Source organism: Amblyomma americanum, chromosome 11 (assembly GCF_052857255.1).
Source record: "Amblyomma americanum isolate KBUSLIRL-KWMA chromosome 11, ASM5285725v1, whole genome shotgun sequence".
NCBI classification, from domain to species: Eukaryota; Metazoa; Arthropoda; class Arachnida; order Ixodida; family Ixodidae; genus Amblyomma; species Amblyomma americanum.
In genome coordinates this window covers 17,804,758-17,825,835 of record NC_135507.1, presented here as the reverse complement: position 1 = coordinate 17,825,835, position 21,078 = coordinate 17,804,758, and the positions used below count along the sequence as shown (strand labels likewise).

The window sequence follows — 21,078 nt, the reverse complement described above, 5'->3', positions numbered from 1 at the left end:
GCGGTTCCTGAGCATAGCCTCCTATACTATGAATGCCCGGTCATCCGCTCTGGCTCGGCCGTGCAGCCAATCTTATCTACCCTTTCTTGGATGCGCTCGCCTCTTGCGGGAAGATTCGCGCAGGTCAGGAGAGGGCATTTCACCGCGCACCTAAAGGAGCGTGTTAATAGTTCGCGCACATTTCTGACACTTTGCCAGGACCTGCGCTGCGGACCATACGCAAACGCACAGCGTGTAGTGAGGTGCTAGTTCAGACACTCGCCACGATGGCGCGCTTGCATCCCAGACCACTCACTCACCCATACTACCTAGGTGCAGCGGTCGGCATCCTTTGATTTCGACGTCGATGAGGGGACGTGGATAATGTAGGAGGCTATATACTGAAGGAGTCATTTCCTTTTCTGAAAGGCGTACGGACGGACTGCACGCTCCTTCCTCCGCAATGCATGTCCATCGTTTCTCCGCCGCCATCCTGTGCATACTGTCCTGGACCGTGCTTCTGGACTTGGCTTCTAGTCTTCACGCAACTGACGAGTCACTCTTCATAAACACTGCCGCCGCACCAAACAAGCAGGCTATCGAGTTCCGGAAAGACGGGCTCGCCAACAGAGGCGGCGTCTACGGCGGCGATGTCTCAGACAACGACACCATTATGTTCTTCATGCCGCCACAGCGCATTGACGTGGAAGAAGATCGGGACGTCGTGGTCAAGGTGACGTTCGCGACGCCTGCAAACCGCACGATCACGGTGACTAGCGCTGACACTGAGGTGGCCACAGTGGATGTCTTCAAAGTGTACCTGAACGCCGAGACCAATGGCACCGGCTTCAATGTCACCGTCCACGGAGTGTTTGTGAGTTACACCAAACTCTTCTTCAAGGTGGGTGTCTGCTATGTGATATGTCGTGCGAAGCATTATTCTGGAACTTAACAGCAAGGCCTAAGAAAGTGTTTTTGGCAGGATACCTGTGATCGGTTTGTGTTCCTATGAATATACTCCGATGTTTGAACGCACAAGCCTCACTTGGCGTTTTGTTGTCACCGCACCCGTCTGGCTACGGTTTTCTGGCGGTAAATAGGATGCCACTGGGCTGCCGGCATATCTTCTTGGATTGTGGGGGATCTGGCTGCCTGTTTCTCTGTACTACTTGCTTTATGGCGTGTGCTTCCAGCAGTTCAGTGTTTCAGCGCAGGGTTTTTTATACGTCATGCCCACTGATGGGTTTGTCGTGCGATGTGTCGTAATCTAAAGCGGGTCATCAAGACATTCTTGGCTCTCATTGAAAAATCGAGGCCGGTCTGTACTAGTGAAAACGTTTGTCCGGAGAAGAAACATAGGCCGCAAATGCAAAGTTTCTAAAATACCTCGAAAATTGTGTCCATCTCTGCCTACAATAATAGTATTTGTGAGTACCAGGTAGAGAAAGCAGCAGAAATGGAACGCATGATGTCTTTCGCTTTATTTTGTTCCATATACGGTATCATAGATGATGGCAATTCGGCTGATGTGCAGGGTAGAAAGAAAGTGCTGTGAACAAAGGTGTGGCGAAATAAACAAGGGAAAGATAAATGCGCTAACATTATCCCCTAGCTGCAATCATCTTCAAAGATAGAAGCAGAATGATTTCGGTTGCATTTCAGTGCCATTCGTCGATGCTGTGGTTTTCAGCCTTCATACAAAGGCTCGGCAAATCTTGCCATCACGTCGTCGATCATTTAGTGCGGAAATGGAATCGATGATTTGCATCTTTATTTCGTTCTCTTGATTTGCAACTGCCTAATCGTACATATCCTAGCCGTTCAATATATATTCCCGAAGCATCAGCTTTGACATAAGCAGCATAGACTCCCGCCACATAAGCGTGTACATAGCTATGCATGTTACAGATTACGCATTGCTGCATATACGCCAAGCGTAAGCTACAGTACAGAGTCGATCACACTTGCCTATAGATTGCTCGAGAGGTGCCATTCGGGGGAAATAAAACAGAATTCTAAAGCAGGTATTCACTTTCACCGATATTGGTTGCCTTGGAGAGCAGCAGAATATACACGTGAACCGCACAGGCACCAGCACCTTACCGCTACCAAAGCAGCTGAGAAAAGATTTCACTTCATTTGTTCCGCAGCACACCACCCGATCGCTCTAGACAAGTGTGATCGACTCTGTACACAGATGTCAGAGATGCAGTTAGGTTATGTGTTTACTCTAACCGAAATCGCTAAGATTGGCAGTGTCGAGTGGCCGATGCGCGCCGTCTTAGGTCAAAACGGCACGTTTGTAGACTAAAATATTCTGGGTGCCATCAGACAACGCAGTGAAAAGAGGTGCTCATTATGACGTCATATTTGGGCGGCATCGTCACCTTTACGCAATTCTTCATGATATTTGTTATTAATGTGTGAGCATTAGAACGCTTATGGGAAAATCCAGTGGTGGCCACCTGTCATTGACCAGTCACCAAGAAAGCAGACTAAAATTTTCCAGTAGTTATGGCATCGAGCGGGATTTGAACCCGCGGCGGCGCAAACAGATCATCTTCACGCCACCGCTATAGAACACTCGGCCACCGGCGCAGCCTTTTGACCCACGTGGTATGCTGCGGAGGAAAGATAACAGATGGTCCTTTAAGGTAACGTAGTCGATTCCAAGAGAAGGCAAGCGTAGCAGGGGGCGGCAGAAGGTTAGGTGGGCGGATGAGATTAAGAAATTTGCGAGGACAAGAAGGCCGCAGCTGGCAAAGGACAGGGTTATTTGGAGAGGTATGGGAGAGGCGTTTGCCCTGCAGTGGACGTAGGCTGATGATGATGTTATACTGCCAGCATGTTGAGCTTTGGACATGGTTGTCTTCATCAATTTGCACCGGTGCCATTGGCACTGTGGTTTGCAATGATTGTCTTAATTAACATCCACTTCCAAACGCTGCATGCATCAAGTCACACGGCACGGCGGTAGACTTGGACCACCAGTGCTATTTGACGAGGGAGCAAGTCACACGGAATGGCGGGAATATAAGCACGCTAGCAAGCTTGGGTTTTGCTCACTTTTTCAGCTGTGTACACTTTGAGGATATGTTGCTGTCTTGTGATGGGGCATATGTTACGTGGTATTTTTGTGTGTGTGTGCAATATTTACTCAAACCACTTCTCGATCACCGTCTTTCTCTAAACGTGGTGACGATAGTCTCTTCAATAGTTTTGATATTTTTATCTACCAAGAGAATTCAGCAGAAGGGGACTGAAGTATGAGCACAAATCCTTCTAGGCATCTCTTTACGTCAGTGTTGTCTGGACAATGTTGTAATAACGTGAAGTATGCAGGTGCAAGTGCGTATGACCCTACCTTGTTCCCATATGACTTCTCGGCCAACTGAGAGAAAAGGCAATTAATTGAAGTGGCCACTTAAGAGCCAGAACACCTTTAGATAATAAGTATTAGCAAAGCATAAGCTAAAAGCCCGCAAGGACGGCCCTTGTTTCGCAAAGAGTTCGGTGAGACAATAAGGAGCCCCCGTGTGCTTGCCTGCACAGGAAAGAGGTTACGTAGTGCGCACTCAATTTCAAGCACGGCGGCGACTGCGACTGTCTCAAGGAGGTACGCTGCCTTATGTTTGAATTTTTCCTGAACGCCAGATAAGCGGTCAACGCCACGCTATCGCTAAGCTCTCTGGGAAGTAACTGCCTTGGCATTTCCGTTGCGCTAGAGCTAACGGAGTGTGCCGTACATGTGATGTATGCGGCGAGGACTCCGTGCAGGCACCGACGAAGACGCATACATGTCTGGAGTGTTTTCAAGCACAGTTCGAGAGCACCCTATCTTCGGCTCTCTACTGGCGGCCCAAAACATAGAGCCCCTATAGGTTACCCAGAAAACGGGGACAGCGATAAGAACGTCTTGGTTGTGTTAGCACACGTGTTGCGCTTGAGATGTGCGCGACGGGATAACATGAAATAAAAAGGCAACGTAACCCCTTACTGCCAAGCGCGGCAGATTTTCAACATAGCGTTCGCATGCCGTGTACTCATTGCTACGTGGAGCTTGGATATGAAGCTTGATTCAACATGTTCTCGGAAGCGAGCACTTTCCTGCCAGAATGTTCGACGCCCCTGTAAGCAAGCTGTGCGTAAAAAAAAAAAGGCAGCGTGAATTGCGGTTGGCGACAGGTGTTCTAAAATTCCTCGTCTCTGATTTTCTCGGAAATGTTTCGGAGAATACAGGAGGACAGTAGATCGATAAAAAAGTGTTTAATGTCTCTAGGCCTTCGAGTCGGTTCGCGGCCTGGATTTTCATTTTATCTTTGTGACATGCAATTATTTTATACAACTACAAGCTGCCTAAAATGGGCCAAGTACTATAATTCCTCGTAATTGGAGATGTACCGATATCGCCATGTTTAGCTGCGCTACAAAAATATTGGTGTTGACTTTTGAATGTGGGAGCATTAGCTATGATAATGTAAGGGTAATGACTTTAATGCTACAGCAATGAAAGCCTTACCGGTTAAAAAATGGGTTATTGATCATAAAAATTCGTTCATCCATGGTTTGCAGAGAACTGACGTCACCTGACCGGCAAAAGCGTTATTCCCGGTAAAGGCGTCAGCACTTTCTAATGCTATCGCAATGCCAATAGATAAGGTAATTTGGTGTCCCAGTTATTTTTTTCCTTTGACTCCTTAATATCTGCATTGAAGGGCTGAAGGAAATAAAGGTGTCGACTGGGTTAGCGGCGCAGAAGTGGACAACAGAGAACTAAGTAAAGGGTTCACTAGAGAAAATTTGGGGTCGATGCGAATATATACGTCCGCATATTCAGACACCGAGGTAACATCATGCCTTGTGAAGCTGTTCTGTATTGTGCGTAATTGGTACGGCATTTCCAGACACAGAGCAAACTGACCCGACAGCCAGAAAATGGCATGCCCCATGCCCCCCGCCCCTCAAACAACCTTGTGTATGTTTCGTTTCACTACTGTCGCGTGTGTGCGCGCTGCTTGCTTGACGGCGAGGAAACAACAGGGCCATACTTCTACACAAGCACTGGAAACAAATTTCATTGTCTATTTCATTTTCTGTCATGTATAGTATGCTCGAGCACTATTCAAGCTGCTTGAAAAAGCTCGTTTGCAGTGAGCTGCTGATAACCCAGCGGTGGTCCCGCTGAATTTTTCTCTCGTGTTTTCTCTAGTTGGCTGACATCGCTTTGCCGAGCGAAAGCTGCTTGAACAGCCTCAGGCTGTTTGACGTTACTCTAACCCTTCTTGCTAACCATTTCTTGTTATGCACAGCGGAGGTTCGAGCGTAAAAAAGGGCCCTCATTAGTATTGAGTCAGGAATTACTGCCAAATGAATATTCGTTTCTAGAGGTAATCTCTTCGCCTTATAACTCTGGCGCCCTTTTCAAGTTTCACGCAAAGGAAATAATAAAAGTGTCTTAAATGCCAAAAACTAATACTTTTTTTTAAAAGGCAACTGCACCGCTTTTTGATAATTCCGCGCTATACAAGGATTCAGATCTATATAGGCCGCAGGTAAAGCACGTAAAGTGTTTTTGGGCTTGAATTTAAAATAGTGACGTAATAGACGATTAAATTTTAGGCTTCTTTTTACCGCCCCACAGGAATGCAGAGGAGTTTGGTGTGAAGGTATGATTCCAAATTTCCGCTGCCGCCAACCGAAGCCTGCCGTGTCTTGTTGGATGCCGCCAAACAACACTCGAAGGCCTTTGCTTTCGGTGGCGTAGGTTTTTTTTTCTTTAAAATCAAGTGTTCAGTCGAGTGTTTGACGGAATCCCGTCTGGCGAGGAGGGAACATAATAGCAGAAAAAGAGGGGCACTCGCCAAAAGAGGAGCACTCCTCTTTTTCTGCTATTAAATCAAGTGTTTATACGTTGCAAGTGCACTGTTGCATTCAATGGCGTCATGACGATCCCCCATTTGTAGTTGTGCGCTGCAGAGAAGCATGGTGGTCATCTCGATTTAAATCGCCGATTACGTCACCATTTCAAATGCTAGCCCAAAAGGACTTCCCATGGTTTAGCTGCAAGTTTCATGAGTTCGACCCCTTGAAGCTCGTCGACTTGTAAAACCTACGCAGTTATCCGTTAATACTTCCTGCATGTGTACATTCGCAGGTATGCCTGCTGGAAGGCGACAGCGAAACAAACTGCACGGAGCACGACTACCTGATTGCCGTGCTTCGTGTGCCCATGGCGTTTCAAAAGGCATTCCCAATCCTTATTGGCGTCATCGTGTTCTTCAACTACGTAAGCATGGGCTGCCAGATCGACCTAGGACTCATCTGGAACACGCTCAAGAAGCCGCTCCCGCCGCTCCTGGGCTGCTCGTGCAAATTTCTCTTCATGCCCCTCGTGAGTACTTGCTTCAGGCATGCTTGCTTGCTGACACGTGTGTGCACAGGATACCTAGTTGCCGGCAGGATCTTCACTTATCAGCGAGACCTCTCGGCCTGTCAGTTCAATAAACATCATCGCCCCCTTTCTGAGTACTCTTGCTGCGATATGGGCAGTGCGGCAAATGTTTGATGTCGGAGACTGAACTGCAACATATCATACATAGGCTGGTAAGTGTCAGCTATTCAGGGGAATATCCTAAGGTAGAGTTAATTTCAATTGATAAAGTAACTTCTCCCTTCTTGATTAAATAACTGCTTAGGAGGATTGTTCTATCTTGGACTAATACTGATCCCGTTTTGAGTTCTAGATAAACAGAGCCTTGACCCGTTGTGTGCTAGCCATCGTGGGTGGCTTAGTTTCTAAACCGACTGCCCCGAAATGTCGCTGGTCCTGGTCTCGAACCCCGGATAAGAATTTTTCGTCGATTACGAAGGTCTTCGGAACTCTGTATAGCTTTCGTTTGTGGCTACAAGGCTGTATTCAGTTTGATAGTAATGAGTGATTACACCATTAATTGGCTTATGCACCACGGCTTTTAAAATTGGCGTGTTATGTTTGAGCAGGATCTGTTTACCTGAACACCTGTACGGTAACATTGCTGAGAGGGCTTAGAGCCGAGATTTGGTCGCTGGACTAACAGTAGGGATTACGACACCTCTACACATAGTGGCCGACATCCTTCACGTTTCAGCTTGCCTCGCAGGCTTCGAAGAAGCCCAATGTTCCGTGACACATGGTAAGAAGGAGGCAAGCAAAGCCATATGCCACGAAGCACCAAGTGTATTCTCTACCCCCGTATCTCCTACTGACTGAGCAACGAAACAGGCAGCTGTAAACCATAAACATGTGTAAGCCACAACATTTCCTTTCCCGCTCTTTCTATTTTAACATTTTCTGGCGTCTTTGCAGCAAACGTTCAGTTCGCGAATCTTCAGAGCAACACTAAGAGCAGACAAGGATCAGTACAGGTATTTTTGAGTGGCAGGACATGGGGTCGCTAACTCGACGAAAAAAAAAAGTCAGAATGCAGCGCACTCAGATCTTAGGGCGACTGTATTCGTTGTGATTACACATGACGGACTTTAAATAAAGTCATCTGGACGGACTATCACGATAGGGTACGCTCAACTGTCCCCTTGTTAATTTCATGGCTTCGTCATTTCGAGACAGGTACTTTATGTGAAACGGGAAATAAACGTTCTTGCATCAAACACTATCACTTCTTAATGGATGGATGCTGCATCTACTCGCACTATATTGCTCTGTATTCCTGCACGCGATAGTTAGGCGTCCACTTGTAGGCGGTACATTGCAGGGAAGCGCAGTCATAAGGTCAGTCAGTCCACAAACCTTCCTGCAGTCAAAGCAAGACCAAGGGAATTTGTTCCAGCGGAGAATACGGACCGATACGTGGTAGCATTAGAAGGGGTTGACATCGTTACCGGAAAGGGCATCACTTCCGGTCTGGTGACGTCACTTCCTTCCAACCAATGGGTGAACTTTATGATCTGCGACAAGTTTTTTTTCCCCCGTTGAGGATTTTAATGTGTTGACAAAGAAAATAGAAAGTTCGCAAGAAAAAAGAGCAATGTCATCGTTGCACGTGAATTGCAGTGACGGCATCATGCCCCGAGATCCCATGTAATCTGATGAAATGCCTTATTTCATCTCTATGAGAGCGTTGGCGGCTGGCAGTCCTTGCTCTTAACGCACACTATGGGTACACAGAAGTATGAGGAGGGGAAGCTGGGATCTCCTCTGTGCAATTTTTTTAATCGTGACTTAACTGAGGCGCTTTATGCCCCTTACCTAAACCCTGCTTCCAGCGACAAAGTTTACTTTCCTTGCCAGTCTGGTAAGACAGTGTGAAGGCGCTTGGACAGGCAACTATTTCTATCAGTGGCAGGCTGTTCCCGTACGGAAATCGTACAGTTCAGCGTCGTGGTCCATCATCACGCACATGTAACGATGGATAGGCACAAACTTCCAATCAAGTTTCCAACTAAGGGAGCAGAGGAGTTCCTTGTCCTTGAGGGAGTCAGAAGCCGTTGTTGCACGCTGTGGAAAGACCGCATTGTGCAAAGATCCCAGCAGATTACTGAACTGAGGCAATAATCGTGACATGATTTTAACGCGATAGCGGGCATGGTGGTCTCCAGAGAGCAACCTAGGAGGCGGGTGAGTCATTTAGGGCACGTTACCTAAACATCGCAACCATCACAACTGCGCATCTAATAGTGATTAAACAACTCACCGTGACAGGTGGCAGTTAGATTAATGATTGGTTTACGGGCGCAACCTGAGTCGCACTAGGCCGATCCCTGGGAGCACCTGCTATCGCAAGGCATCCCAAATTACCCTAACTCGCATAGCAGAAGAATGTATGGTGAGGCCCCACGGGCATTTCATGTTCAATCTAGAATAGATCTAAAAAAACGCTGTTTCTGGTAAAATATATTTAGGAGCCATATCCTGAAGATACTTTATAGATGCACACTATTTACAGATTAGCGGGTTGGTCCCTTCTAATAATTCATTCTTGTATAAATATGATGCAGTTTTATGGAGAAAAAACGCTAAGGCGCCCGTGTGCTGTGCGATGGCCGTGCACGTTAAAGATCTCCAGGTGGTTGAAATTATTCCGGAGCCCTCCACTACGGCACTTATTCCTTTCTTCTTTCACTCCCTCCTTTATTCCTTCCCTTATGGCGCGGTTCAGGTGTCCAACGATATATGAGACAGATACTGCGTCATTTCCTTTCCCCAAAACCAATTATTATTGTTATTATTATTATTATTATTATTATTATTATTATTATTATTATTATTATTATTATTATTATTATTATTATTATTATTATTATTATTATTATTATTATTTATAATTCCATTAGTTATACCAGGGGGAACCGCGGTATTACCGCGTGTTTTCTTTTAAATCAATGCTTCCGTCAGCAAATAGACGACGTAGTTATACGCGTCAAGCTATCTATAGTTTCTTGAAACATGTCAGCAGCGAAAGGTGCTTTGAATATTTTCACGCGTGAACATAAAAGCATATTGCAACAATAGACAAATTCTTTTATTATTGCCTTGCGCAAGTAAGAAAACATTCGCAGACTATCGCATGAAATGCACTGCAAAAAAATTCTAAAATGGCTCATCGGTACCGATAGCGGCACACTATTCTTGGAGAGAGTCCCTAATCAGCGGCTTCGCTTGATTTAGCTTTTCTTCACGAGCCCGGCCCCGGCTTTCTTTGCCGCTTTCTATGCGTGACGCCCAGCGCTCGCCGCGTGCTTGGTGGCTTGGTTGGGTGGTTGGGGTAACAATGGGGTTATGGATGCGGTATTTGGCTGCCCTCTAGGGGGACACTGCACAGCACCCGGGAGAAGGGATTGGGAGTAAGGGTGGGGATAGAGGGTCGCCACACGCCAAAGAAGAGGGGACGTGCCAATTCGTGCTTCACAGAACGTTGGGATTTGGCTGGACGCCGCCGTTACAGTCTCCGCCGACCGATCAGTAAATCAAAGATGGTTACTTTTCGTGCTGATAGATGGCGCCACGGGTCCTGTGTTGTATTTGCGCGTATTATGTGATGACGGCAACTCGCGCGGCATAGTCGCCTCGCTTGCCAAGTGCCGCCAGAACTGCGCGTGCGCATCTAGGACTATTGTTTCTTTATATGGAGGAGCATATACAGGAACACTATCTCGGGCTGCTGGGCAGAACATCGGCTTCTCCGCGCCGCGCGGTGGTTTCGCCCACCGCGGGACCACGAAGACGCTGTTGACGCAAGTGCTGCTACGCCGGCTGCATACGACGAAGGCACCAGTGGGAGAAACTGAAAGGTTCGCTAAAATTCGTTGCGAATCGCCTCCATGTTCTCCCACCGTCCTGGCGCTATGGTCACCCCCGGCGCACCCACCGACAAGAGGAGCTAAAAGCATTTCGTGCTTAAAACAAACCTGCAACTACATGTCCGGTTCAAAATACCATATTGTGTGACCATTGTGCCAGCCAGTGACTGTCATGCACTTTGATACTGCTGGCAAAGAGGCCTTAGGGGTCTACTTCACTCTGCAGGTGGCCTATGGTGTCGGTCTGCTTCTTCTGGAGGACCCTCTCATGCGTTTCGGCATGTTCATGCTCACCTGCTCACCTAGCGGGACCACTAGCAACCTCTGGACACTCCTCTTTAATGGCGACGTCACTCTCAGCGTCACAATGACGTTCATCGGCACTATAGCCAGCTTAGGTGAGAAAGGGAGTCTGCTCCCTTCATGTTGCTGTCACAATCTCTTCACGGTCCCTTCACTGTGCAAACATGGTCCATTCAGTGTGCCATCACGGTATCTTCACTGTGCCAACGTGATCCCTTCACTGTGCCAATACGGTCCCTACACGGTCCTTTCACTGTGCAATCACGGTACCATCGCGGTGCCATCACGACGCGATCACGGCGAAATCACGATGTCTGCATGGTGAGACGATGCCCTTATGGGGAAATCAGCGTTATCACGGTGAAATTACGGTGCAAGTACACTGTGACCACGACCAAAAAGAGTTACAGCAACAGAGCCTAATTCCTGCCTTCAGAGACATTTAAGATGCATTGTATCTTTTCATAGATACTGGTTTTAGATGTTCTCCCTTGTTTGCTTATATAATCTTTGTTTTCTATGCAGGTTTGATGCCACTTTGGATGTTTATCCTGGGACGCCATATGTCTCCCGAGACTGGCGTCCTCAACATCCCTTTCGGCAACATGGTTGCTAGCCTTGTGGGTCTCGCCGTGCCCTTGGGCATCGGTATGGCCACCCAGAGGTTCAAGCCCAACTGGGCCCTGGCTCTCAAGAAGTACATTAAGCCAATTACTATGATCGTGCTGATCGCCATCTTAGTGTTAAGCGTCACTGTGAACAAGTGAGTGGCTGCTTTGAGTGAAGTTTATTTTATTTACTCTTCAGGGAGAGAGGTCATCGGGAGTTAAAAGCTCCTGGCAGCTTGACAAGCTCTCCAGCCCTAAAAAGTGTGGCAGCACTCCAACCATATATATACGTAAAGAAAACATGAAAAACACAGCAGAAGGGACGCAGGGGTGCAGTAAATATACCGGAACACAAGGTTTATTGACATAATTGAGCGGAAAAAGTAAGTTGGTTGATGAATAAGGAACACAGTGTTATGCTTAACAGATTTTGACAAATCAGGATGTCTAAATTAATACAGGGGTGTGATAACAACGTGGTATACAACATTTAAAAGGCAAGAAATGGAAGTGTCCGGCAAAAAGAAGCAAAATGAACACTGAATTTCTCACAATAACAGGTGACCACACACTATTGAACAAATATGATGAAACAAACTGTATTGTCTATGAGCGGAAATGCTCAGCCCAGCATCTGTGATATCATTGAGAAAGGAGGGAAGGCAATGTCTCAGCATCTGCAAACCATAGTTTGTTCGAGGTGTACTGGTGCAAAACGGCTTTGTGCGGCGTAAAGTATAAAGACTTTCGCAGTTTACAAGTCCGGTAATGTTGGAGAAATACGTTATTTCTTAATTCACGCTTGTAACGAAAGGATAATCTTAAGTTATGAAGATGGTACATTTTGGGCGTCTTAGTGGGATTGAAGAGCTCATACTTGGTATGGTCCCAAGGCAGATTATATATTATCCTTACTACTTTCTTTTGATAGAGCTAGGTTGAGCTCTTGAAGATTTGTTTAAGTAGTATTTCCCCATACGAAGTGATAGTAATATAATTGAGATATAAATAGGGATTTAAATAATGCAAGTTTAATTCCACTCGGAAGAAGGCTACTGTGGGGCAGAAGGAGACCTACCAGGCGAGCAACCTTTAAGTCTATGAAATCTACATATTTGTCCCAAAAGTTACTTTTCTGTAAAACAGACACCGAGGGTTTTGAAAGCTGACACGACTTCAATTTGATGATCAGCATAAATCATAAGGCGGTCAAGGCTCAAAACTTTACCCTTAGGATGGAAAAACATAGCTTTTGCTTTAGAGAAGTTAATCAATAATGCATTGAAATTTGATCAGTGTGCAAGATTCGACAGTGTTCGGTTTGCTTCTTCCATGAATTCTGTAGGGTCACTACCACCAAACATATACTGCTGTTGTCTGCATGCATGACGAAAAATGCATTCTTATTTATATTGGCGGCATGCTGACATCATTAATATACAAATTAAACAAGAACGGGCGCAGAATGCTACCTTGTGGTCCACCACGAGATATTTGCGATGTACATGAACGGTAGCCATTGACATCCACTTCTGGGTTTGCTTAGAAAGATAGGAACGTATGACGTTTAGGGCATGACCTCTAATACCATATGCAGAAATTTTTGAAACAATAATATCATAGTGTATGCAGTCAAATGCTTCATTAAACTCCACAAAAAGATTCTAATACTAAATTTTTTGGCCTCCAAATTACGTTAAATGAACCCCTTTGGGCCAGCAATGCAGTTTCCATTGAAAACTGTTTCTTTAAGCCGTGTTGAGCACTTGTAATAATATTATGCTTATCAGCAGATCGTGAAAACCACGAAAAAATATTTTCCAGAACTTTAGAAAAAAGCGGAAGCAGAAATGTAGACCTGTAGTTAATAATAATAATAATAATTGGTTTTTGGGGAAAGGAAATGGCGCAGTATCTGTCTCATATATCGTTGGACACCTGAACCGCGCCGTACAGGAAGGGACAAGGGAGGGAGTGAAAGAAGAAAGGAAGAAGGAGGTGCCGTAGTGGAGGGCTCCGGAATAATTTCGACCACCTGGGGATCTTTAACGTGCACTGACATCGCACAGCACACGGGCGCCTTACCGTTTTTCCTCCATAAAAACGCAGCCGCCGCGGTCGGGTTCGAACCCGGGAACTCCGGATCAGTAGTCGAGCGCCCTAACCACTGAGCCACCGCGGCGGGTAGACCTGTAGTTACTGTTATCATTTTTATGATAACAGAATTGTAGTTACTGTTATCATTTTTATCACCGTTTGCTTTAAAAACAACAAAGGATAACTGTTGCAATTTGCATTAAAGCAGGGAAAATAGCCGACGTCAAATATAGATGAAATATATGGGCCCTTGACATTCGTCAAACTGAAGGCACAAAGGAATCTTGAAAGTAACTAGAATGGCATTGCCCACTGGAAGAACTTACACTTTCGCAGTGGGAAAAGATGTCATTTCCTTGAGTATTTTGGCAGTATAGAACAGGCACCGCGAACATTTCATTCGCATTTGTAAAATAGCCAGTGAATTGCGGGGCTATTCTTAGAAAGGTAGATAAAACATTCCATTGTAACTAGAGAAGAAAACGTAGAACACAACACAAAAACGGAAAAACGACAGGAGATCAAAGGACAGAAGGTTTACTAAAGAACGAATAAATGTGCTGGGAAGCCTTGCTATCACTTATATAGTGTCTTAAGTCGTGTCGCGTAGATAGCCAAAAAAATCTGACGAGATACTAACCAATAAAAAAAGACCTGCTAAGCTTATGGCTTGGGCTGACTTGTCTTCGTATAGGCGAGAAGTCCAGACGAAGCCTAGTCCTCTTGTGGAAACGTTGGCAAGCTCGCTGAGATTGTCTTTGTCTGGGGGAGAAGTCCAGACTAAGGCTACAGTGCTCTATAACCTTGGGTTCTAGAGCACTGTACTAAGGCGCTCAGACCAAGACAAGTCCTCGTGTCGAAACGTTGGCAAACTCCCTGAGGCCTCCACCGCCCTTGTTCGCTTTTTGTTTACCTCCACTGTCTCGTTAAAATGAATGGTAAAAGGCGCACAAGAACTCGTGCAGGGTTATGTGGTAGCTCTTGAAAACTGTCGATTTAATAATGTTTTTTACTTCTTTCTTTCTGGCTGCCGATTCGGTCCGAACGTATTAACAAACCTATCCGAATGCATTAACAAACCTATCGAGGAGTAATGTGGGGACACCTTTGATGAAATCCAAGGTTCGGCGATATTTCTCCTGGACGAGTGTAAGTTCATTTCAATATTAAAGAAAAGGAAATGCCGATCAATGGTTTGGATGAAAAATAGACGGACGTTTCGGCTTCAGTACGGAAGCCTAAACGCTTGACGGTCCATAAGGAATGTCAATCTTCCTTTGTCCCAACCCAATAGTCGGCACTTGCTTTTTTTCTCTTGAAAGAAAGCCTGTATGCATGTTGTGAGTGCTTAGCACTGAAGAAAATTTACAATTGAACGTGTACGCGCACGTGAAAGCAAGCTTGTTGCCCAAATCCTATTTCTGAGGCCGCTGATATCCTGGCTTTGGAAGGAAGACAACACACGTTTCTAAATGCCGCACTCTGCGGCGTTCGCCTATGGTCTTCGGAAATATTAGTGCGGTAATTTTTCAGTACAGTTTGGGCGGCTCTAAATTCATAGTATAGCTGGAATTATCTGAAATATAAAGAACCCTGTAATGTGCAGTCTCACCAGTGTACGGCATACTCACGTCGTTCTACAAGCATCACTTATTCATGCACTGTATCGATGACCTCGAAAGCGACCTAAGTACGTCATGCGCTTTGTGACCTGCCTTCTTCGAGTGACGAATTCAATATTTCGGCGCTCGAAATAATGACTTCAGCAAGTTCTTTAATAAACACTGAGCGACAACGCTGCGACGTAAGCAGTAATATATCTGTGCTCTTTAGATTACCAACTCGTTAATTCCCATAGCTACTGCCGGCTCTGAATTTCCCGTCTTATGCAAATGGTGGGATAAACCTGGAACCTCCCGACAACGTTTAGACCAGAAAATTCCTCCCAACGAAACGTTGGCCAACGGACTGAGGCTTGTCTAGAAATATTGTTCATATTTCTTTATTTAAGAAGTTAATCTTCCCTGATTTCTCTCTGCTGTCAAAAACAAAGCCATGCAAGAGAGTCCTCGGAAAGCGAATGCCTGTGCCTGTGCCCGGATGTCAGGAGCACCTTCGGTCTTTGCCCTAACTGGCCAAATCAACATTGTATAGTTATTTTATTCGCAGGTGCTTCAATAATACACTTGACAACCTTACGTAAGCAACTGAACAGCTGTTCGCACTCCGTGCAGATACTGCGAACGATGGTTCAGGAGGTGGCATATGGCGACGGTACTAGGTACTAGTGGCGCCACCTGTCAAGCAAAGCCTGAACTGCTGCTTGTAAAGGGTCTGCAGCGTCGCCGCAGTAGGTTGTCTATAGAGAGGATGCCCATGGCTGCTCGTCCTTTACCGGAGCGAAAAACGAAAGCTCCATTCACTCTGCAGAGGAGGCTGAAACTTTTTCTTCGTCGCATGAAGTGCAAATCTTAACCAGTTGAAATCAGTTGCCGGGCGAGTTGGTATTTCTTGATTTTAATCACACAACGCGATGACGAACACAAGAGGGTAGACACAGTTAATTCTTCGATGCGAAAGAGGGCGGTAAGTGTGGCTGTTGTTTTGCTATGTGCATAAGGCAAAAAGAACGGCATAAAAATCGGCTCAATTAGACACACACGAGTTTTTCAAGACTTGTTTTTATGACACCGTGGATAGACGAGGAGACTGCCGCGGAAGTGCTTGTCAGCGTGAGATAGTCGGAACATCAATTTATACCGCAGCAGTAGCCCTGTCGTTTAAGCATCCGCCTTGCACGTGGGCGGTCCGGGTTTCTATACCCAGTGCCGCTGGGTACCCACTTACTTTCCTACGATAAAAAGCTTTCTCTTGGCCTGGTGCTCGGCTTCTGTGAGGTGTCAAGTGGTTGTGTAATGGGTGCCTGACTTCATCTGGAGTAGACCAAAATATCATGTACTATGGTGCTCTTTGGCTAATGCTGTCCTTGCACCATTAAAACCGATAATCAACACCTTCAGCTTATATTAGTACAGAATTAAAAACTCTTGGACTACGCAGACCTGTGACACATTTGCATATTACCGGCCTTGTGTTTTGACTCCCTTAATTCTCCGATCTTGACTTCGTTCCTTATGCGCATATTTTCAAGCAAGCTACAAGTGTGATGTGTCGCGAGGTTTAATACAGAGCCTGGCGTATTCGTTTTCCCGAGTTTCACCACATAACTTTTTCCGCACCCCTCTCAGGTACATCTTCCTGTTGATGACATGGCAAAGCTTGGTTTGCGGTGCGGTAATTCCCTGGAGCGCCTACGTCTTCGGACCCCTTGCAGCGTTTGTGGCCCGCCTCACCCGGCCACAGTTCATAGCAGTGGTCCTCGAGATCGCCTTACAGAACAGCGGAATCGCCGTAGTCATCGTGTACACGTCACTTCCGCTCCCCGACGCCGACTTAGTTATCGTGCCGGTCGTATGCCAGGCTCTTCTGCAGGGCTTGCCTCTGTACGTTCTCTACACGGTGATGCGGATCAAGAAGTGCATTTCCAAGCGCCTGCACCCGAAAGAGGAGGTGCCTTCGGAATCCAGTTCCTAACCGGAAGTCGAGAATGACCTCATCCCAACGAAGGCACCCAAAGCAGGCAGCAGTCCATCCACCGAGCCTTGCCCCAAGGAAGTCCTGGAGCTCGACCCTGTGGTCTCCGACCACGAAGAGAAGTCTCGGCTGTGGTAATGGGGGTTAAGCGATGATAAACGGTGGCCTTATAATAGAGCATCCGCCTGCAATTCGGTAAAAGGGTGGGGCACTGAGTTCGATTCCCACTGCCGAAGGGTGCCTACCAATTTTCCCATGGGTACAATATATCCTCCGCTCTGGTGCTGAGCTCCTACGGAAGGAAATGCTTGGAAAGGGCCTTTGGGCAACCACTCCCCTCCCTCGAAGGAAAATCAATACTCGAGAGACCGAAGTACGCCTTGTGTGGTAAAGCCCAATGTGGCCCTTTTTCACAAGGTGGGGTCAGAGAGCATTTCTGAAGCAGTCATCCTAAAGAAGCCGTACACCAGGCAACGAGAAAGCTTGTATCCTTTATCACCGGTCGGTTCCCGTGGGCACTTGGGCGCAGGGGCACAACGCCGCAGTCTGCATGTGGTATTCACCGTTCCTGCACTTAAACGCAGCCATCCTTTGTGGTCTTCAGTGCTGCGCTGGAGAACCAGTTGCGTAGCCAGAAATATTTTTCGAGGGGTGTTATACGCTCCGGTAAAAACATAAAAAGAAAGAGAACCAGTGCCCAAACAATATCTTAGCCATCTTTCTGCTGTAATAAAGCTGAAGGGTTTGTTGTTTTGTTTACTGCAATATATTCATAATACCAATACACACAGGACTCCGAGGACTTGATTCGTAAAGAGCATTTATTTTCTCACAAAAAAAAAATTCTCGTATCAAAAATCGCAGATATTTGCAATATTTTCACATAATATACAAAAACAGAAAAACTTCTGATCGAAAACAAGGTCAACAACTTCGAACGATTAGCATTTGTCAAAACTTCTACCCCATGCATGTGAAGGAGGAGGGGAGGAGGAGGGACTTCAATGGAACAGGAACCTGCGCCAGGACGCAGAGGCGCTTAAAAAAATCACTATTTTCGCGATAGTTTATTATTATTTGAGGTCAATGCAAAGCATGAGAAAGTAGGCTGACGTCAAAGGTATGTTTATTTGGGTGAACCGTGCCTATAATTCAAAGGAGCGTCATACGTCGTGCGATGGCGAAGAAGGGTGACTGTTTTCTGCAAAATCTTCCGCTTCCTATTAGAACAGGAACTGTTTTTGTCTACAAACTGACACTCTTCTTATTTTCGTTTTTTACATTTTAATATATCGATGCGGTGGGTATATCATGGGCGACAAAAAGGCCGAAATGAAGGGTGGAGGGGGAATGCAGCACTCAGAAAAACTGCGGGAGGTATTCCGACACCGAAACACCCCCTGGCTACTCCCCTGTGAAGAATCGTGGCTTCCCGGTATGGACGACCTCGTCCGGCATAGAGGCAGGCCAATGCCACATGGTATGAGGTGGCCGAAACAGCGGGGTAATATAAGGGATAAAAGTACCGACGTTTAAGCAGTGGGAGTAAATGCTTTCCAGCTCACAGACGAAAGTACAACGGGGGCAAGATCCAATAGACACCCGGGGTAGGGGGACCAACCACCAATTTTATTCCCAATTAAAGTGCTGTAATCACCCATCATCCACCTTCATTGATGTGTGTTGGCTGGATTTGACCGCTCCGGATGCATTCGTCTGGCCCCGAGGGACCCTATCTCGGATGCAACCGGTGGGGTATATAAACTTTCACCATATGAACCACTCTACCGTAAAGGAAGGACTAAGGAAAGTGTCATAAAGATATGACGATGCTGAGAATCGACTGTGACGGACTAAGCTCCGGTTCTTCGACTTCGAACACGACAGTAAAGAGGACCGGGCTTCGTCCGAAAAGAAAATGGAGACTCCACTCGGGAAAGCTCGGCGCCTCAATGACTAGCATTCAATTTGAGCGTGCTCACGGCCTTTGTAGCTTTTCACCACATAAATGCAGGCTATATGAAGCAAAATTTACGTACTTTAAAGTTAAAGAAAACGATCTGGCCTTGGCCCACATGTTTAGAGGTATTTCGTTTTAGATCGGCGAAGACTTTCTGGTGCCCACGCGACAGGCTAGCAAAAAATATATTTTGTCATGGTATGTATTTATTTTTGGGCTTATGCTGTTAATGTGTGTAGGAGCCTATAAGTTGCATTGAACAAGGAAATAAATAAATAAACAAATAAATAAAGATCGTCGACTCCCCATGTTGTATGGGCCATGCTTTGTGGCAGAGCTAGAATCTTTACGGTTCACCACATATCGTAAAGAAGTACACCCGATCCGGGCGCAAAATATGGCGCAGCTTCCTTGTCGCGTGTTTTCTTGTTGTTGCCTCCACAAGGTAATATACATGTTTGTCTCTTCACGCAAACTTATCTTCATCTGAACTCTTTGCTGTTTCATATCGATGGGTGTTTATTTTGTGAAACAGGTATCAGTACAGGAAGACCCTGTTAATTATTGTTTTAGACGTTTCAAGTTGCTTTTGTTATCCGTGATTTGACGACGAGGTGAAGGGAACGTAGGATTACGTTTCGAAAGTTTTATTTGCCTAAACTGGGCACAACATCCCTTGTTGAAAGACATCTAAGTCTCGGCTCTTTACTGAAGTCAGCAATGTGATATACTTTGTGCCTTATTTCGAAGCCTTTGCTTTGAGTCAGGGAATAATTAATACTGGTCCTTTATAAGTAAAATATTCAAGAAAAATGAAAAAATGAGCTAATCCAGGATATACAAAGGGAAAGCTATCAGTGTTCATTGTGTTGATTGGCGTTGGCGTTGACATTGTTCTAGACGCCGATGATTTTGAAAAAATAAAAGGCGCATAACCGGCCCCTGGGACAGTGGACACATCAGTCACGCTTAACCTACATGGCGGCGGTAGTGTCATCTGCGCTGCATGCGTTGGCATTCACAACGTTGTAGCAGAAACGTGGCACTCAAGCTGTAGACCGTCGTTCATTTTGAGGAAATGAAGGCGCATAACTGGTTTTCTAATACAGTGGAAATTAAAATCTGTTTTTTTTGGGAAAGGAAATGGCGCAGTATCTGTCTGACATATCGGCGGACACCTGAACCACGCCGTAAAGGAAGGGATGAAGGGGGGAGTGAAAGAAGAAAAATTCCTCAATCGCGCTTTGAGGTACGTGGTGGTGGTGAGAGATAGAGAGAGAGAGAGATGTGGGCTGCATGTATTAGCGCTGACAGCGTTGTGGCAGACACGCGGCACTGCAGAAATAGGCCGCAGTGCTCATTGCTTGACCAACTTCTCGCGATCAATCATTAATTTAATTGGAACCTACCAGGGTAACAGGGTGGACGCACTGCCTATCGAGTGTGCGGAACACACATCCTCTCTTCCTGCCCCTCACCTCTTTCATTTCATTTCTCCATTCTGCCTGATATCCTTATTTCCGCTGCCCCAGCTCAGGTGCTTCAGTATCGATGGCAGATGCCGGGGCTAGCAAAAATCTTTTCCTTCCTTTTTACTATTATTTTTAATAAAAGCACTACCACTGCCACATACACAACGTTACAGACGCCAAGCCGGGGCTGCTCGGCTAGATCACGCGGTCAGGCAGCAGCCGCTCCGCGGCTGTAGTTTGGTTTTGGTTGATTTTTGGGTCGGAAAAGAAATGGCGCAGTATCTCTCTCACATCTCGGCGGACACCTGAACCGCGCCGTAAGGGAAGGGATAAATGAGGGACTGAAAGAAGAAACGATGGGCAGAGGCGCCGTAGTGGAGGGCTCCGGAATAATTTCGACCATCTGGGGATCTTTAACGTGCGCTTTCATCGCACTGCACACGGGCGCATTTGCGTTTTGTCTCCATCGAAACGCGGCTGCCGCGGTCGGGTTCGAACCCGGGTACTGCGGCTGTGGAGCCCCGGCTCAGCGATGGCGAAGACTCGACTCGGCGGCGCAGATCAATGGATGCTGTGGGTCCACGTTGTTCGTGCTCTCCGATTTTAGCGCTGTTGAATCATGCTTGTACGTTTAAGTCATATTTGTAAGCTGCAGTGGATGGTGTCACAGAGTTTCTTTTCATGCGGTTGAAAGCTGATCACATGAACTGCTGTTTTCGAATGGCGTGCATTTAAGATGTTTTGGAGTTAATACAGCCTTGTTTGAATA

The 21,078-nt window shown here is 46.2% G+C and overlaps 1 protein-coding gene across 1 annotated transcript; it reads left to right on the top strand.

The window, feature by feature from the left end:
* LOC144111504 (ileal sodium/bile acid cotransporter-like) lies at positions 1–19,814 on the top strand. The gene is made up of 5 exons (XM_077644826.1): positions 1–880; positions 6,134–6,370; positions 10,502–10,673; positions 11,104–11,341; positions 16,532–19,814. Exons 1-5 carry the CDS (start codon positions 443–445, stop codon positions 16,875–16,877), a joined length of 1,431 nt encoding a protein of 476 aa, XP_077500952.1. The 5' UTR covers positions 1–442; the 3' UTR covers positions 16,878–19,814.
* The last annotated feature ends 1,264 nt before the right edge of the window (positions 19,815–21,078 follow it).